Raw genomic sequence first — 19959 nt, 5'->3', positions numbered from 1 at the left:
AAATCATCTGAATAGTCTTATATCTATTAAATAAATTTAATTTGTAGTTAAAAACCTTACTTCAGAGAAAACTCCAAGTGTGAATAACTCCATTTGTCAATTCTACAAAACAGGTAAGGAGGAAAAAATACCAATTTTACACAAACTTTTTCTAAAAACTGAAGAGAAGAGAATTCTTGCCAACTCATCCTGTAAATCTTGCATGATACTATACTCAGACAAGGAGATTAAAATAAAAGAAAAGTATAGACAAACATCCCTAGTCAATATACAGGTAAAAAATTTTAACAAAATTATTGCAGATTGAGTACATCATGACTAAGTGGAATTTCACCCAGAATAAATGAGGTGAATGTAATGAGGGATTTAACATTCAAAATTAAATCCATGTAATTTACCATATTAAAAAAACTAAGGAATAGAATCAAAATGGCCGTGTGAGGTGAGCCTCTGTAAAGCTCCCTGGAATTTACAACTATTCGAACAACAATAACTCCACAAAGGACTCCCTACACAGCAGACAGTCAAGATGAAGAGGCCCACAACTGAATTCACCTAAAGGTGGGTGAATCGTGCGAGTGGGGGAGGAGGGAAGGGAGAAGTGCGCAGGCGGAGACATACGGGCGCAGGACGCAGACTTAGCTCAGTGCTCCGAGCTCGCTGCTTCCCGGAATTACGGCAGCTATGGGAGAGGGAAGAACTTGGACTGCTAGGGCTCCGCTAACGGCCCACAGAGCTGAGGGGGCAGCATATAAGATGGCTGAACCCAACGTTTACAGCAGAGACCTCGGAGAAAAGATGGAGGGAAGAAGGCTGAAAACGGTGGTTTAAGCCCTCACTGCCAAGCAGAGAACTGAAGCCTTTGGCACTGAGACTAGCCGCCCCATCCCTAACCTCCCAGAGCTCGCCCCACCCCCACCGGCCCGGTGCTAGAAGCAGAACAGTAGCAGTGTCAGATCAAAAGAACAGAATATTTGCTGTTCTGAGAAATGTGGACCACAGACACAGATTCGCAGCCCAAAAAGTTCCGGCAAAGGGGAGGGAGCTGTGGAAGCAGGACCGACTGTGGTGGTGGTCACTGCCATTGCTCTGGGTTACCTCTCACAACTCACCCTGCCCCTGACCCACCTATATGGTCGGATCACTGCAGGAGTAAACAGAAATGCTAAAACATATGGGCTCTGAATCTGGTGCAGGAAGAACTTTGGAACTTCAAAAGCTCTCCGCATACCCACACGGACACTGCACCCAGTGACCAAGGTGAACTATTAACAGAGGAGAAGCCCATCTCCCAGGGAATCCCCCCATTGTGTCAGAAGCTGGAATAGTGCAGAGAAAACATAGCATTACCATGTGAGAGAGAAAACAAAGGCTGCAGTCGGAGAGAAAATCAAACATTCTACCAACAAGTACTGGAAAACAAAAGAAAGACCTCTTCCTATCACCCTGTTGATGAAGCCACTCCTGTAGATGTCCAGGAAGAGAAATAATAAATTAGTAATTGCCAAGAATAACCAAGGCAACAAGACAGCTCAGAAAGAAAGTGAAAAGTCTCCAGAAAAGGAACTTAAAGATATGTAAATATGTGACTTAAATGACAGAGAATTCAAGACTGGAGTTCTGAAAAAACTCAACGAGATGCAAGAAAACACAGATAGGCAGTTTAATGAACTAAGAAACACAACCAAAGAACAACATGAGCATTTTACGAAAGAGATTGCAATTTTCTAAAAGCACCAAATAGAATTTCTGGAGATTAAAAACTCAATAGAAAATTAAGAATTAAATAACCAGCTTAGGTAGTAGAGTTGACCAGATGGAGAAAAGAATCAGTGACATCGAAGATAGACACCTGGAAATGACACAGATGGAAGAAGAAAGAGACTTGAGACTTAAAAGAAATGAAAGAACTCTACAAGAACTTTCTGACTCCATCAGAAAGAGCAATATAAGAATAATGGGCATACCAGAAGGAGAAGAAAGAGAGAAGGGAACAGAGAATATATTCAAACAAATTGTTGATGAGAACTTCCCAAACTTTTGGATAGAACTGGATCCTCGAATCCAAGAAGCAAATAGAACACCTAATTATCTCAATCCCAACAGGCCTTCTCCAAGGCACATTGTATTGAAGCTGTCTAAAATCAACGACAAAGAAAGAATCCTCAAGGCAGCCAGGGAAAGGAAGACGGTAACCTACAAAGGAAAGCCCATTAGATTATCATCAGATTTTTCAGCAGAAACTCTACAATCCAGGAGGGAGTGGAACCAAATATTCAAACGATTGAAAGAGAGAAATTATGAGCCAAGAATAACATATCCAGCAAAGATATCCTTTAGATATGAAGGAGGAATAAAGAAATTTCCAGAAAAACAGAAGCTGAGGGAATTTTCTAATACACGACCTGCACTACAAGAAATACTAAAGGAGGCTATTCGACCACCATCAACAGGGACAATTTGTGGCAACCAAAACATAAAAAAGGGGAGAGTAAAGACCTGAACCGAACATGGGAATGGAGAAAGTGAGTGTGCTGAAGAAAATGGAATACTCTAAATATCAAACTTTCTTTTACATAAACTTAAGGGTAACCACTCAAAAAAAATCCAGAACTGAAATATATACTGAAATAAAAGAAGAAACAGAGGGAAACATCATAGAATACCACCACACAGAAATAATAGACAACAACAAAAGGCAAAGAAACAATGGAGACACAGCCTTACCAGAAAACTAAAGATAGAATGACAGGAAATCCTCACATATCAATAATCACCCTAAATGTAAATGGACTGAACTCACCAATAAAAAGGCACAGAGTAGCAGATTGGATCAAAACTAAACCCAACCATATGCTGTCTCCAAGAGACACATCTCAGCTACAAGGACAAGCATAGACTCAAAGTGAAAGGGTGGAAATTGACACTCCAAGCAAATGGTACCCAGAGAAAATCAGGTGTAGCCATAATGATATCAGATGAAACAGACTTCAGGGTGAAAAAGATAACAAGAGACAAAGATGGACATTTCATAATGGTAAAGGGCACTATACACCAAGAAGACATCACAGTCATCAATATTTATGCCCCCAATCAGGGAGCACCGATATATACCAAGCAACTACTAACAGAACTAAAGGGAGAAATTGACCAGAACACAATTATACTAGGGGATTTAAATACATCATTGACAGCTTTGGATAGATCATCCAAACAGAAAATAAATAACGAAATAGCAGTCCTAAATGACACACTAGATGAAATGGATATAATTCACATATATAGAGCACTTCATCCTAAAACATCAGAGTATACGTTCTTTTCTAGTGTACATGGAACATTCTCAAGGATAGACCATATATTGGGACATAAAATCAGCCTCAGCAAATTTAAGAAGATTGAAATCATACCAAGCATATTCTCTGATCACAAGGCTTTGAAATTGGATATCAACTGCAAAAAGAAAGCAGAAAAAACCACAAACACATGGAGATTAAACAACATACTTTTAAAGAACGACTGGGTCAAAGAAGGAATTAGAGGAGAGATCAAAAGAAACATAGAAACAAATGACAATGAAAATACATCCTACCAAAATTTGGGGATGCAGCAAAAGCAGTTTTAAGAAGGAAATTTATATCACTACAGGCCTATCTCAAGAAACAAGAAAAATCCCAAATAAATAACCTCATCTGACACCTTAAAGAACTAGAAAAAGAAGAAAAAGTGGAACCCAAGGTCAACAGCAGAAAGGAAATAACAAAAATCAGAGCAGAACTAAATGAAATAGAGAACAAAAAGACAATAGAAAAAATTAATGTGACAAAGAGCTGGTTCTTTGAAAAGATTAACAAAATTGACAAACCCTTGGCTAGACTCACTAAGATAAAAAGAGAGAAGACACTAATTAACAAAATCAGAAATGAAAAAGGGGAAGTTATCACGGACACCACAGAAATACAAAGGATCATCCAAGAATACTATGAAGGACTATATGCCACCAAATTCAATAACCTAGAAGAAATGGACAAGTTCTTAGAAACATATAGCCTTCCAAGGCTGAACCATGAAGAACTGGAAAATCTAAACAGACCGATCACCAGTAACTAAATTGAATCAGTCATCCAAAACCTTCCCAAAAGCAAAAGTCCGGGACCAGATGGCTTCACTAGTGAATTCTACCAAACCTTCAAAGAGGATCTAATACCAATCCTGCTCAAACTCTTCCAAAAATTGAAGAAGAGACAGTACTCCCTAACTCATTTTATGAGGCCAACATTACCCTGATACCAAAACCTGGTAAGGACAACACAAAAAAGAAAACTACAGACCAATATGTCTGTTGAATACAGATGCATAAATCCTAAACAAAATTCTAGCAAATCGAATACAACAATGCATTAAAAAGATTATTCATCACGACCAAGTGGGGTTCATCCCGGGGGCACAAGGATGGTTCAACATCCGCAAATCCATCAATGTGATACATCACATAAACAAAATAAAGGACAAAAATCATATGATTATATCAATTGATGCAGAAAAGCATTTGACAAGATACAACATCCATTTATGATTAAAACACTTAATAAAATAAGTATGGAAGGGAAATACCTTAACATAATAAAGGCCATATATGACAAGCCCTCAGCTAATCTCATAATTAATCATGAAAAACTGAAGCCCTTTGCTCTACGTTCAGGAACACGACAGGGCTGTCCCCTATCACCTCTGCTTTTCAACATAGTGTTGGAAGTCCTTGCCAGAGCAATCAGGCAAGAGAAAGAAATAAAAGGCATCCAAATTGGGAATGAAGAAATTAAATTATCATTCTTTGCAGATGACATGATGCTATGTATAGAAAACCCTAAAGACTCCACCAAAAAGCTATCAGAAACAATCAACGAATACAGTAAAGTTGCTGGCTACAAAATCAACGTACAAAAGTCCATTGCTTTCCTATATACTAACAATGAAATCTCAGAAAAAGAAATACAAAAAACAATTCCTTTTGCAATTGCAACAAAAAGAATAAAATACCTAGGAATAAAGTTAACCAAGGATGTGAAGGACCTGTATGCTGAAAACTATAAGACATTTTTGAAAGAAATTGACGACACAAAGAAATGGAAAGACATTATGTGCTCATGGATTAGAAGAATCAACATAGTTAAAATGGCCATATTACCCAAAACAATATACAGATTTAATGCAATCCCCATCAAAATCCCAATGGCATTTTTTAAAGAAATAGAACAAAAAATCATCAGATTTGTTTGGAACCACAAAAAACCCCAAATAGCCAAAGCAATCTTAAGGAAAAAGAACAATACTGGAGGTATCACACTCCCTGACTTTAGATTGTACTACAGGGCAACAATAATCAAAACAGCATGATATTGGCAGAAAAGCAGACACATAGAACAATGGAATAGAATTGAGAACCCATAAATAAAACCACATAAATATGGATAATTTTTGACAAAGAAGCTAAAAACATACAATGGAGGAAAGACAGCCTCTTCAATAAATGGTGCTGGGAGAAGTGTATAGCCACATGCAAAAGAATGAAACTGGACTGCTATCTGTCACCATGTACCAAAATTAATTCAAACTGGATCAAAGACTTAAGCATAAGACCTGACACAATAAACTGCATAGAAGAAAACATAGGTACTAAACTTATGGAGCTTGAGTTCAAAGAGCATTTTATAAATTTGACTCCAAAGGCAATGGAAATAAAAGCTAAAATAAATGAATGGGACTATATGAAACTTAAAAGCTTCTGCACAGCAAAAGAAACCATCGACAAAATAAAGAGGCAACCAACTGAATGGGAGAAGATTTTTGCAAACAGTGCCTCCGATAAGGGTCTAATATCCAAAATATACAAGGAACTCATGAAACTCAACAACAAAAAAACAAACAACCCAATTGAAAAATGGGCAGAGAACCTGAAGAGACATTTCTCCAAAGAGGACATACAAATGGCAAAGAGACATATGAAAAAATGTTCAACATCACTAATCATCAGAGATATGAAAATAAAAACCACAATGAGATGTCACCTCACCCCAGTCAGAATGGCTACCATCAACGAGACAAATAGTAACAAGTGTTGGAGAGGCTATGGAGAAAAAGGAACCCTCATACACTGTAGGTGGGAATGCAGACTGGTGCAGCCACTATGGAAGGCAGTATGGAGGTTTCTCAAAAAATTACGAATAGAATTACCATATGACCCAGCAATCCCTCTCCTTGGTATCTACCCAAAAAATCTGAAAACATTTATACGTAAAGACACGTGTGCTCCAGTGTTCATTGCAGCTTTGTTTACGGTGGCTAAGACATGGAAAGAACCAAAATGTCCTTCAATAGGTGAATGGATAAAGAAGTTGTGGTATATATATATATACAATGGAATACTATTCGGCGGTAAGAAAAGATGATATAGGAACATTTGTGACAATATGGATGGATCTTGAGAATATTATGCTAAGCGAAATAAGTCAGACAGAAAAAGCAGAGAACCATATGATTTCGCTGACATGTGGTATATAAACCAAAAACAACAAAAGAACAAGACAAATGAGAAACAAAAATTCATAGACACAGACAATAGTTTAGTGGTTACCAGAAGGTAAGGGGGTGGGGGGTGGGGGGTGGGAGATGAGGGTAAGGGGGATCAAATATATGGTGATGAAAGGAGAACTGACTCTGGGTGGTGAACACACAATGGGATTTATAGATGATGTAATACAGACTTGTACACCTGAAATCTATGTAATTTTACTAACGATTGTCACCCCAATAAATTTAAAAAAAAAGTAAAAGAAAAGAAAAAGGTTGAAAAAAAAGTAATATAATTTTGGAAAAGCAAAAAAAAAAACAACAACAAAAAAAACTGAAAAAGAAAACCCACATTATTATTTAATAGATGCAGAAAAAAGGTTTGGTGAAAACCAACTTTTATTCATGATTAAAAATTCTCAGGAAACTTTGAATAGAAGATACTTTCTTAAACCCGAAAGTGGATCATGAAAAATTCCGTGATTGCTAACATCAAATTAAACATCATACTTAAGGCTAAATGACTTACTGAATGTTTTCCCTCTAAGATCATGACAAAAAAGAATGGCTGCTCTTGCCACTTCTATTCAGCATTATACAACCATTCAACATCAACCAATAAAACAAAGCAAGAAAATATGAAAGGCATTGAGATTGCAAAGGAAGAAGTAAAATTGTCTTTATTTGCAGACAATATGGTGGTCAATGTAGAAAATATGATGCGATTTATGAAAAAGTTACTAGTGGAACTATCACAAAGTTACTATTAGAACTATTAAAGCACTAATAAGTGAGCTTAACAAGGTTTCAGAATACAAGATCAATACACAGAAAATGAACAATAAGCAATTGAAATAAAAGCAATGCTATTTATAAGACCATTAACAATATTAAGTATTTAAGGAGAATCTACAAAAGATGTGCAAGATCTGTACACTTAAAATGATAAAATATTGGAAAGGTAATTAAGGAAGTCCTATATAATCTGAGAAATTTACTATGTTCATGATTTGGAGTCTAAATTTGGTGAAGATTTTAATTATCCCCAAATTCATCCATAGATTCAACACAACCTCAATTAAAAGTCCAACATATGTCTTATTTTTTTTGTAGAAATTGCTAAGTTGATTTCAAAATTTATATGGAAATGCAAATGACTTAAAATAGCAACAACAACAAACAAACAAAAAACTGAAAAAAAGAGCAAATTTGGACTAATTGTACCTGATTTCATGACTTATTTTAAACCTACACTAATCCAGTAAGTGTGGCATTTCAATTAAGAGAGACAAATAGAATAATGGAACAGAATAAAAAGAATAAAAAAAAAAAACGAACAGAAATAGAATCACAAATATATGGAATTTTGACAAAGGTGTAAAGGCAAATCAGTAGACAAAGAACAATCTTTTCAGAAAATGGTGCTGGAATAATTGGCTTTTTATAGGGAAAAAAAGAACTTCAGTTCATACCTGTATCATAAATAAAAATTAATTCAAAATAAATCATACACCTCAATGTAAAACTTAAATAAAACTTCTAAAAGAAAACATCAGAACATTTTTGTGACCTTCAGTTAATAAAGCATTTCTTAGATATTGCACCAAAAGTACAATTCATAAAAGGAAAAAAAGGTAAATGTGACTTTGATATCTTCAAAAACACTGCTAAGAGAATGAAAAGTCACATATTGGGAGAACATATTTGCACCTTATATAGCTGATAAAGGACTTGTATCCATAATATATAAGGAATCTCAAAACAATAATATTTTTTAAAACCAACCCAATTAAAATTTGGCAAAAGATTTGAAAAGAAACTTACTTCACCATAGAAGACACACAAATGTCAAATAAGCATATAGAAAACATACATTAGGGGAATGCAACTTAAATGTCACAATGAGATACTACTACACACCTATTAGAGTAGCTAAAATTAAAAAGATTGACCATGTCAAGTGTTGGCAAGAGAAACTGGAACTCTCATATACTTCTGTGGGAAATGCAAAATGAAGCTCCTTGGAGTATGATTTCGCCTTTTCCAAAAATGTTAATCATACACCTTTTGTATGGTCCTGCCATTCCATATCTACATATTAATCCCAAAGCCAGGAAAGCCAGACAAAGAAGCCATACATACTGAGTGATTCAATTTATATAAAAGTCTAGAAAATGCTGTTTTCTATAGTGATAGAAAGTGTACCAGTGATTGCTTGGAGACTTGTGGTATCAGCAGAAATTTCTAAAACAATATTTCTCAAAGTTAAGGCCGTGGGCCTCGTGCATCAGGATAAACTAAAGGGGCTTATTTTAAAATAGTCTTAAGTTCAGTGTGCTCGAACCTGCTAAATGCTACTTGTGCAGAAAATGGCTAGAAAAAAAGATGAAATCAGGTAGTATAGAGTCAGCACAAAGGTGAAAACAAAATGCGTTTGCTTTGTCCTAGTTTGCACTTGGGTAATGGACATGTGGCAAGTTGGTGGCCTGATTTAAGTGTACAGAGCAAAACAAGAAAGAAAAGTTACGTAAACTCATTAAGCCTAACTTTTTTCATATAAAACTAGAGATACTAAAACTTTTCAGGATTTTTAAAAGATTAAATATTGTGTCTAAAAGTACACACTACTCCGCCTCTTCAATTTGAACAAAGTGAGTAGGACTGGTATCTATCTATATCATCTATCTATCGATCATCATCTGTCTACCTATCTATCTATTTTAAATGTTTAGGGTTTTAAATTATTCTTTATTTTCATGTATCTTAATATTATTTTTTGTATTATTGTGTAATTTTTTCTATTTTATTAATAATTCCTCTTGAAGTTTTATCTTTAAATGTATTTACATGTGCCATTTAAAAGACTGTGTCCTTTACCAGAGAGAGACATACTAGATTTTATGTGTATGGGCCAATACTGATTTCTTTATTCTTCTAGGGAAAAAAAAAAAAAGAAGCCTTTAAGTTAGAAGTCTTTAAAAATACTTCAACCTTTCAACCTCATTCCTGTTGTCCTGGATTATTGTGTTCAAAGTTTAACACTGGAACACCTGGCTTATCATCATCAATGAAAATCCTGAAGGAGGTGAATGAGTGAATATATTTACTGTTTGTTCTATGCAATTAACTTGTGATCTTCTAGCACAGGGGTGTCCAAACTTTTTTCAACGTTTTTCACCAAGGGCCATATGCGGTAAAATACACAAAAAGCCGGGCCACTCATTCGAGGTGAAGTACATATTGCCTCACCTGGTTTATTTAAGTAAACTAAATATATTTTTGGACTTTGCTGCGAACCAATAAAAAATGGATTGCGGGCCGCAGTTTGGACACCCCTGTTCTAGCAGATCATGACAAACATGCTGTGTGTTTGGAATAGCCATCTGTGTTGATAGTTTAGTGTTTTCTACAATCCCCACCTTATGTCCGCCTCCTCTGAGTCATTTTGGGAAGATCACGGTCACACCCCATCCAGTTCAGACTGAAGTCCCAACATTCTCTCATGAGTACCGAGTTGTAGGACATTTTGTTTCCTGGCAGGGGTTGTATATGCTAGACATTAATCTCACCACTAGTCCCAGACTAGAAAGCATTCTGTAAAACCAAGACTATCTGGTACTATAAAAATTTTGTATCTCACTTCCTTATCCCAAGCCTCCCTCAAACGAAGAACCAATACTTTTTAATGAAAAGATGTAAAAGCCTGTAAGCTACCCAAACACCTTTCCAGGTTCTTTAGTGATACCTTAGAACTGAGCCTCTGATCCAAGGTGGACAGCTATTGTCACGACTGGTATCTTCCTCAGTTTTATAGCCTCCTAGTCATTGACTTCCAATGCATGGCATCATTTTATTACATAATCACCACTCAGTTTTTGTCACTGTGAATTCTATTCCTTAAATGCTCTTTTATCAATTAGTCCAAGCAAGCAGACACTTGTTGAGACCTGAGTAGATCAAACTGATACTTTTATCATTGTCAGCAAACAAGTAGTTTTCTTCCCCTCTTTTGTCCTGCAATGGACTCTAGTGTTACTTCAGTCTTAATTTAGAGCATCTCTCTGACTCCTCCTATGACTAGCCCAACCCTAGGAAAAGTAATTGACGTACTTGTGTTTGTGTAGTGCTGATTAAAGGACATGGTGCATTGTAAATTATTGATGGTTTGTCTCTTTACCCTTTGAGAACAGTAAAGGTCTAATAATCTTTTGAATCCTCACAACATAGTATAGTTCTGGGGTTATATTAGATACTCAGGTCGTGTTTAATTATTCCTTTATTGTATAATGATTCTTTATTATCATAATAGTTTAAAAATGCAAGAAACACTAAATTCATTCAATTTCCTTTAATGAGTATTTGTTATTAAAAAGGAGTATAAAGTCCCGTTCCCAAGTCCAAATTTATTAATTTAAACCTTGAGTTTTCTGAATTACCCAATTTGAAGTAATTCTCTTTATACCTGAAAAACGATTTTATTAAAATGTTTGAGATAAACATATGTATTGCAAGAAGCATATGACAAACATTTCAAGAGTACAAAATTAGTTGTAGAAGTAACATAATTTACCGGTAGATCCACATCGCATTAGAAATGTGCAAAACAGTTTGATGTAAGAGTTTTGTTTGCTTTTTGAATACTGATCACTCTTTTTTATAACTTAGCTTCCCATGGGGAGGTAACTGGTTGCACGCGTTTTATCTATCCTCTACAAAAACATTCAAGGCTCAATCTTCTCAGTGGGATAACCGCTCACCACTCTGAGATTTGAATTGTAATGAATCCTGTGATAAGGATTGTCTTTGATGATCCCAAAGTTAGCCAGAACTTCTAATGAAAAGATGTAAAAGCCTGTAAGGTATTCTAATTCCCTCAGTTCCCATCCCACAGGAGGCTAACTCCACAATTTCCCTCATGTTCCTCATCCAGGGGGGAAAAAATGTATTCTGAATTGTTCAATGATTGCTTTTTTGCACTGACAGTTCATTTCCTGAAGTCAAAGTGGCTCTTATAATTTTCCTTTAAGATCAGGTTATCAATTTAGGGTTGTATGAACTTTGTTGTCTCGTCTGGATTTTTACTGAGAACGACCTTCTCTTGATCGTCTTCTAGATCCTGATTAGGAAGAAGGGAGAACATATAGATTGTAAATGTGATGAAACTTTACAGTTTAAAAATATGATATTCTATGCATACATATATCTATAAAAGACCATCATTCCTTATTGTAATAAACTTTAGATTATGTCTTAGTAATAAAATACTTCATTTATGATGATGAAATCAAGGTTATCCTCTGTTTAAAGGTATATGAAAATAATAATTAAAAATGATGATCTCAGTTCTTCAGAAAATTTGTATGAATTTGAATGTTTAGAAGAAATTACTCATAAATCCCTCAATTAGAAATTACGGGTACAATTGATTACTTAATTTTAAATATCTACAGTGGATTAACTTAAAATCAGATATACTCATAATGTATTTATAAGCCGTGCAAATTCTTTTGACTGTTACTATGTAATTACTTTAGAAATTCCAAACTTGTAATTTATTCTAAGTTCCACAAGGGGAATCTTTGCTTTTTGAATGTGAGAATGTAGGGTAACTTAAGTGGAAGATTAGAAAATGCACGTAAGAAGAGTAATGAAAAATATTGTAGTGCATGAGTGATATATACATGATTATAATCTACAAATTATATCAAAATGTTATACATATTATATTAACAATTTTCTGTATTTTATGCCTCAAACTGTAACATACAGTTATTATTTCAATTAATAACATTTAACAGAGTTCAGGTCCTCCTGAACCTATTTTTTCTTGGCTCTGATATTCAAGGATCTCTTTTCAGATTAACTCTATTTGAGTCTTCCTCAAGCGTTCAATATATCTAGCAGTTTACATGAGCATAATTGTCTTTCCTTTAACACTTGTTATTCTTAGATTTTAACGATAGTGCAGAACATGAACAAGTTATTTTCTGATTTTTGTCATTAAAATACTTTGCCCCCGACACTGGCTACCTTTTCTCCCTGACAGACTGAACAAAGTCCAATAAAATATATGAAAGCACTCTCCTTTTCTTTGGTTTTTCTTAACATAAAATAATGTACTATAGTCAGTACATTTACCTTGAACTCTTTTGTTGGCTTGCATCTTCCTCACAGGTGTGTCTAAAATTAAATAGTTGTAGTTAGAAAAAACTTTGAAATTATGGCTAACATCAGACAGGAGATCATAGTTAAGTGGAAAAGTATAAAGTTTTAAATAAACATCACTTAAACGTATGGCTTTTCTTCTGGAGTAGTGAATTTCACAAACATGAGACTTTTGCATTGACAACAAATCACACTTGTTATTTTCCATACAGCATGAAAATGTTTACTGTTGCAAACATATTATTTCATTATGGCATTTGGAGCCCCATATAATGTGAAACTTTTGCATGGAGTAAATAACTTACATGACTTTTTCATCTTTTTTGTAAAAAGCATGATTTTATGATGAAGGGATGTAAAGTTTAGCAGAAGTATCTTCCGAAAGATATCCACTAATTCTTATTTGTGACGTGCCAGACTTCTGCCTCTATAAATTCTCATTGTAAATTAATTCATGATTACTTTGTAGTACATGAAGACAACAAAATAGCATTGTCCTAATAAGTCTAGAAACAGATTTGAAATGTAATGAATTCAGTAATAAGAGTTTTTTTCAATGGATCCCAAAGTTAGCCAGAATTTCTAATACAAAGATGCAAAACCTTGTAAGGTTATGGTTATATAATAATAAGCAATTCAGGAAATGTGCAACAACATATCCCCAAATTTAATTCCAATCCAACACGACCTCTCAAAAAAGATTAATTAGTTAAAAGTGATAAAAGCTTTCTTAGTTAATAATCTCACGAGTCTATCACAATGCAGTTTTTGGTTGTGACAGTTGCAAAATATTTCTCAATTCCTTTGTTTTTCTTTTAATTCATCAATAATACTCAGCTGGTAGGCCGAGAGTCACAGTTTCACTCTGTTGTTGGGCATTTGAGATCAAAGATGTTCTTCTAGCAATTTCATTTTTTCTGTTTACCTTTATTTTTTCTCCAAATTTTGACTTGTTGCTTTTTATATATCATCCACATTAAACAATTAAGTCAAATTTTTTTTTCTATTATGTATATTTCTTAATTCTCTGAAATTCCACAAAATGTAAGGTATGCAATAGTCACCAACAGTAATTTTGGCTATACGACACCGAATAAAAAGAAAACATTTACAAATTTTTTTGAAGAATTCTCTTTCTGTCTATGTAACACATATGAAACATGTCCTTTTCTCTCCCAGACTATAAGATGAATAACCATATTAATGCTGTAATATAATACAGAACTGAAAACTTCATTAGATTGGATAATGGGGGAAAGTTTATATGATATAGGAAAGTCTGAATTTTGGAATATGCTCCAAGTTATATACGTTCTTTAACCTCAGATTTATTTGGTAACAAGTTATGGCTTATAAAATATTGTCAAGAAAAGATGGATCCAATCTTTAATTAGTGAATAAGATAACTGTTTATAATAGACTTATTAAATTCCAAATTACTGTTATTGTACAATTTAAAACAAGATCATAGAAGTATTCACAGCATTACTTTTCAAATCAAGCACTTACACTTAGATTTTCTTTCATACACTTGACAGCATCCAATTGATGAGCACCCAGTTAACTAATTCATTAATTTATTACTATTTTACTGTGATAATATCAAAATATATGTTCATTGTGACAAACAAACATCTTTAGAAGAAAACGTGAATAACATGCACAAAATCAGATTTCTTCCCACTGGCTCCCTGCTACCTCAAAATGAAGAGCGTTGTATCAGGTCATGTTTAGAAGAGCATGTTTTGTGAAACATGCGAAGTGCTTCAGCTCAATTATTTGCAACGTTTTTGCATTTTTATGTGGCTATCATTTTGGAAATTTTAAATACTGTGTAAAATATGACTGTATTGATCAGATTAATGTTAATTGAACATAATTCTGATAATATCTAACATTACTGAGAATTTATATATGCTGAACATTATTTCAAGCACTTTTCATATATTAACTCAGATTTAGATAACATTACTATCCCACTTTTCAGAAGAAGGACCAACGCAGGAAAGAATCAACTTACTTAAGTTGGTTTGAGTTGGAGCCCAGATTGGGAGTCAGATCTACAACCTGATCCCCTATTCACTACAGAAGCCATAAATCTTTACATGTTATATTTGCAGATTTGTCAAAACCTTCCAAAATGACTCTTTTTGGTTCCTTTCTCCATAGCCTAATATTCTCCCTTAATTACTTTAGCAGTTTCAGTAAAGGCAGTTCTACCTAAGAATGAAAATCTTTATGCATTTTGTGAGAACATTTTTTCAGTTAAGGGCTCTGAAGTGTTTCAGGGACAAATCACAATATTAGTACTGAAAGGACCAGTTAGCCATATTAAAAGTCACGACTTAAATGATTGAGGAATACACTCAGTTCATCAAAGTTTACTATATGTACCACAACATGAACAGTTTAGATAGAAAACTCTAAACTTAGAGATGAAGACCATAGTTTGGATATAGATCAATGATCTATCTCGAAAAAAGCCAGTGTCACATGACATAATCTTTATTCACACCAGCTTCTTTGTAAATCTGTGTCTCTTAGGATCTAGGCAAGAGCATACTTGTAACTCAGGGTTGACCTAATGACTTTACAGGGATGGAAGAAAGAAAAGTAACATGTCCAATCAATGTCCAGACATTAGTAGCTATACTGAATATACTGCTAACAAGAAAAACCTTGGAAATATTTTGGTAAAAATTTATGGTGTACATTGTGGAAACTGATGCTTTATAGATATGCAGAGAAACCGTATGTTAGCAACTACAGGAACCAACCTCTTCAATGAACAAAATCAGGAGTTAAAGGAACAGTTCATTAACTAAAAATCGAGTATCATATTCTTAACTTGTAGTAAGTATATCTTTTTTCTTGGCTGAAGCTATTCTTTTGTTCTTAGTTTATTGTTTATAATGGACTTGTTAACGGGGGCTCATTATAGGGAAGGAAACATACTTACCTGAAGTTTAAGCTTAAATAAATTAAAGCAATGTAAACAGGTACAGCTAGTAATCGATTCATTCTCTAAAAAGCACTGCCATTCTACAAAGCTGCTTACTATGGCAAGGACTGAAAAAAAAAGAATTCAATTTACTCTTCATAAAGTCTTTGCTTCTTCCCTCAAATTCGTATGTTTACCTAGCAGATTGTTAAGCATTTAGAGGTAGATGAGTGAATTCTGTATTATATCTGACAGAAAATTTTTGTTCCATTATGCTTTGGGTGTGTCATATACTCCCTGCCTGAAAGGAAATCCTGTAATTTTCAGATACATATCTTTCTATTGGGGGAAAATTCAATCATGGGTTGAATTAAAATTATTTATTTTTACTATTGCTGAACAGTTTTAACACTATATACGAGATTTTATTTATATAAAACTAAGGACTAAAGAAACAATAATTGCTGAATATGCAAATGGTCCCCAGATAATTTACATTTTTTTGGACATAGTGATACAATTTTTAAAATTTTAAGCAGAAAAGCCTTCTAGACCATACTTTGGATAAGTATCAAACTGCAGGTGTGTTTCCCAATTCACAGCATATTTCAAGGAGCATATTTGATTTTTCTATATAATTTAAATACTTGTTTCTCTAAAACAATGTCATCTAAATGATTTTGTTAATAAAATGGGCTAGAAATTCATTTATTCAAATGAAAATTATCCAAATTATATTTATAACATTTACTATTTCTTTGAATAATTACTGTTTTGAGTTTGCATTAAGATTTTGAATTCTTTTTTTTCCTCTTTTGCTTTTAAAAGTAGGTCCTTTTAATGCCATAGACAGAGAACATTCCATACTTTAAAGATTAAGATTATTTCATGTGCAAAATAATTTACATCTCCAGATATAGATTATTACTCAAACTGTTAGAAGAAACAGATACCCATTCCCAAGAATGTAGTTTTAGAAAAGAAAATTACTAAATGCACTTTTTTTTCTAGATCTATGCACTTAAAAAATCCATAAACATGCCTTTATTATTGTTGTGGGGGCAGTGAATACATTTTTTTTTAATATAAAAAGTATGTCAATTTGGGCTTGTTTAAACAACTATCAATTTAAAAAGTTTTCCCCTTTCACATACTTAAAATGTCCTTACAATTATCTGTATCAAAGCAGAAAAAAATATTCATTGCTCCCCAAGCTTTGTACCATAGAACTTTTTAAAGACTGCTTAAACTAGTAACATTTCTTTATAAATATGAATTAAACTGCCATTGAACAAATCATAGTGTTAAGACAGTACATGATGCCATCTTAAAAAAAAAAAAAAAAAAAATCCTGAATGCTCAGTCTTTAAAAAGTTGAACTCAGTCACCAGAACCTGTTAACGGGTTAGTTATTTCCCTTTTACTAACCTCCCTGAAGCAGTCTTTTAATATCTTCATCTTCAAATAAATGACCATCACCACCTTCAATGAATTTGGTGACCTTGGTGACCTCTGAGAGGATATATGTTTATAGCAGAAATAGGTTTATGTAACAAAAAGACAGGACACTTGATGTGATATATAACGGCATCTGCCCAACAATGAATTCCAGACCAACATTTGGTTCTTTCTCAGTTTTCAGTGCTGTCTTTTGATAAACCAATTTTCTTATAAAGCTGTTGAACAATATATAACAAATATATAACATAACAATCTATATGACTGTCATTTAAGTTTCATTGTGTATCTTTGGACTTTTTCCTTAAGTTGGTATGGAACTTAAACAAAGAAATGATATAGAATAGAAAACATATATGAGGTCTCAAAGATTATTTAGACTTTGATACAAGTAGCTTAAGTAAAATCATGTTCTTATTTTTTTTTAGAATGCTGACCTTCTTGCAATAGTTTCTTCAGAGTTTCTTCTGTTTCTCCACCACCAGTAGTAATCCTAGTATATTTTATTTCAGGACCTAAAATAAAGACAATTACAAAAAAAGTGTCTAATACCGGTAGGCAAACTTCCTCTAGAAAGAGCCAGACAGTAAGCGTTTCAGATTTTGTGGGCATTATGGCCTGTGTTGCAACCATTCAATGGTGTCACTATAGTGTGAAAACAACCATAAACTTTAAATAAATGAATGGACACTCTGTGTTCCAGTAAAACTTTATTTACATATGTAGGTGGCACAGGCCGTAACTGCTGACTGTTCATTTAAACAAATGTTTATAGAACAGATGTATTCAGAATTTTAGGCTAATTTACTGGTAGGAGACTGATACGGAGGTTAACTAAAATTATTGATCGATAGTTTTATACAAATTTGCATATATTTTGGTACATAGATGTGTAAACCTTAAGATTAATGGAAAATCAAAGGAGGGAAAGGTTTTGATTCTAGGTTATAATAGTATATTATATATTATTTATGAATACATATAATAAAAGTACTTAGAGTTGTCTAAAATTTTCTAGTTCAGAGAAAAACATAGATTACATACAGGTAACCCCTGTATAACATGGCACTTCTATAGCACGGTTTCACTCTAACACGGTTTGAGAATTGGGGAAAACCCTTGTATAACAGGGCACCCAAGAAAACGGTTTCACTCTAACACGGTTTGAAAATTAGAGAAATCCCCGAACAACACGGAACACAATAAAAGCTTTTAAGAGCAAAAGATATCTCATTGAAATTTTTCATTCAAGCATGAATGTCGTATCAGATTTGACTGCAGAATTTTAAAATGTATTAGAATTTTAAATCCATTTTGTTCGCGGAGTATTAAGTTCAGAGGATGAATGTATTTTATCAAAAAGAAAATGCCCTCGGTTAATGGTGCTTAGTAGTGATGACGAAGAAAATATTATTTTATACATATTAATATGTTATTCTTTTGGTGAAAATTGCTTTAATAAAGATTATTCTCTTAATTATAAAAACATAATATATATTTTTTTAATTTTTGGAACCTAACCCCCTTTTTTGTACTAGTTGTTTGTTTTGTATAACACGAATTTGTATAACATGGCATTTTAAGGAAACTAACCACCGTGTTATATGGGACATTGTATTTAGAATATTATATATGAAAAAAAGGTGATGAAATAACTTCAGTAACCACCATGAAAATGACTTACTCTGCTTCTCAAATGATTCTATAGAGATATTTTAGGTTAACTATAACTTGCTCTCTATAATCCAAGTATAGTTCCATGTATAGAATTAAAGATTACCTGTAATGATTCGTTCTTCTCTTGTCTCTTTTTCAGTTATTTCCATAGGCACTCCATCAATGATTTTGGTGTATTTTTTAATAATTGGCTCTGAAAGTAGGGGAAGAAGAATGCATTTGATTTATCACCTGATGGTATCTAAACCGTCATAAACTAGACATTTGATTAAATATATTTTTCAAAACAATGCCATTTGGAATGAAATCATAATCATTTTAGGGACATATCTTAAATAAATTCAGATCAACAGAGGTCTAAAAGGTACTAGTTATGTCCTGAATCTTAGGTGAGGTTAAGAGGCAGCTGGCAGGCTAACTCTCCGTGTCATGTTTGTTTCCTGACTGTGGAATGAGTATTTAGTGAGAATCCAGAATCATTAGAATGAGAACCCTGTGATAAGTCCTAACAGTGGCTTACTAGTCTTATACAATGGCCTTTTTTTTTCTTCTAAGTCCAATATGTTCTTTTGTATTAACATTATTGTTACTATATTTCATTGTCATCATTGCATATGCAGAAGTAATGACAGTTTATTGAAAGGATGACTTAATGGGTAAGTTAATTCCAACTAGATCCATTGAAAGGTAAGCTATAATTTACCTTTACAGGTCCATAACTAAGAAAAGTAGTCTCACAATTCATATAAAACAAAATTCCAGAGAAAACATCACATGTTCAGTATATTTAAACCAACAGTATTTTAAAATAATCACAGTAATGCCAACTAGGCACCAGGAAACACATTAACACACCTCCATGGATCACTTCAGTTACTGTTTCACCTTCTTTTATCAGCCTGAATTCAGGTTCACCTTCAATTTTCACCTTTGTTATTGTGGGTCCTGAGACATTGTTTTAGGAGACAAATTGTCATGTTAAAGCAGTCCTTTAAATGTACCAGAAGAGGAAATTTATTGCAACTTTTGGTGTTACTGCAACATCAGAGTGGCTTCCGGCTTCATGAAATCCATTTAAAACATTTCCCAGTTTTTTCAAATTTGGCAGTATTTATGAGAACAAATGCCTCAGTCTATTGGTGTACTGC

The 19959-nt window shown here is 33.7% G+C and overlaps 1 protein-coding gene across 7 annotated transcripts in view; it reads right to left on the bottom strand.

Moving 5' to 3' along the window:
- Window positions 1–10903: 10903 nt before the first annotated feature.
- Window positions 10904–19959, bottom strand: part of POSTN (periostin) — a 34857-nt gene continuing 25801 nt past the window's right edge. For 2 of the 7 annotated variants that reach the window (XM_019736591.2, XM_019736593.2), the window contains 5 exons: window positions 18915–19004; window positions 17572–17649; window positions 17105–17188; window positions 12709–12750; window positions 11513–11686 (listed from right to left, as the gene is read on the bottom strand). In XM_019736591.2, the coding sequence (XP_019592150.1) occupies window positions 11649–11686; window positions 12709–12750; window positions 17105–17188; window positions 17572–17649; window positions 18915–19004 (332 nt within the window). In that variant the 3' untranslated portion in view covers window positions 11513–11648. Of the gene's footprint in view, window positions 11687–12708; window positions 12751–17104; window positions 17189–17571; window positions 17650–18914; window positions 19005–19666; window positions 19757–19959 lie in introns of all 7 variants that reach the window. The other 5 variants (XM_019736590.2, XM_019736592.2, XM_019736589.2 and 2 more) reach the window with 4 other exon arrangements.

This window comes from Rhinolophus sinicus, linkage group LG04, assembly GCF_036562045.2.
Source record: "Rhinolophus sinicus isolate RSC01 linkage group LG04, ASM3656204v1, whole genome shotgun sequence".
Lineage (NCBI taxonomy): Eukaryota > Metazoa > Chordata > Mammalia > Chiroptera > Rhinolophidae > Rhinolophus > Rhinolophus sinicus.
This window is presented reverse-complemented; position numbering and strand designations above follow the sequence as displayed.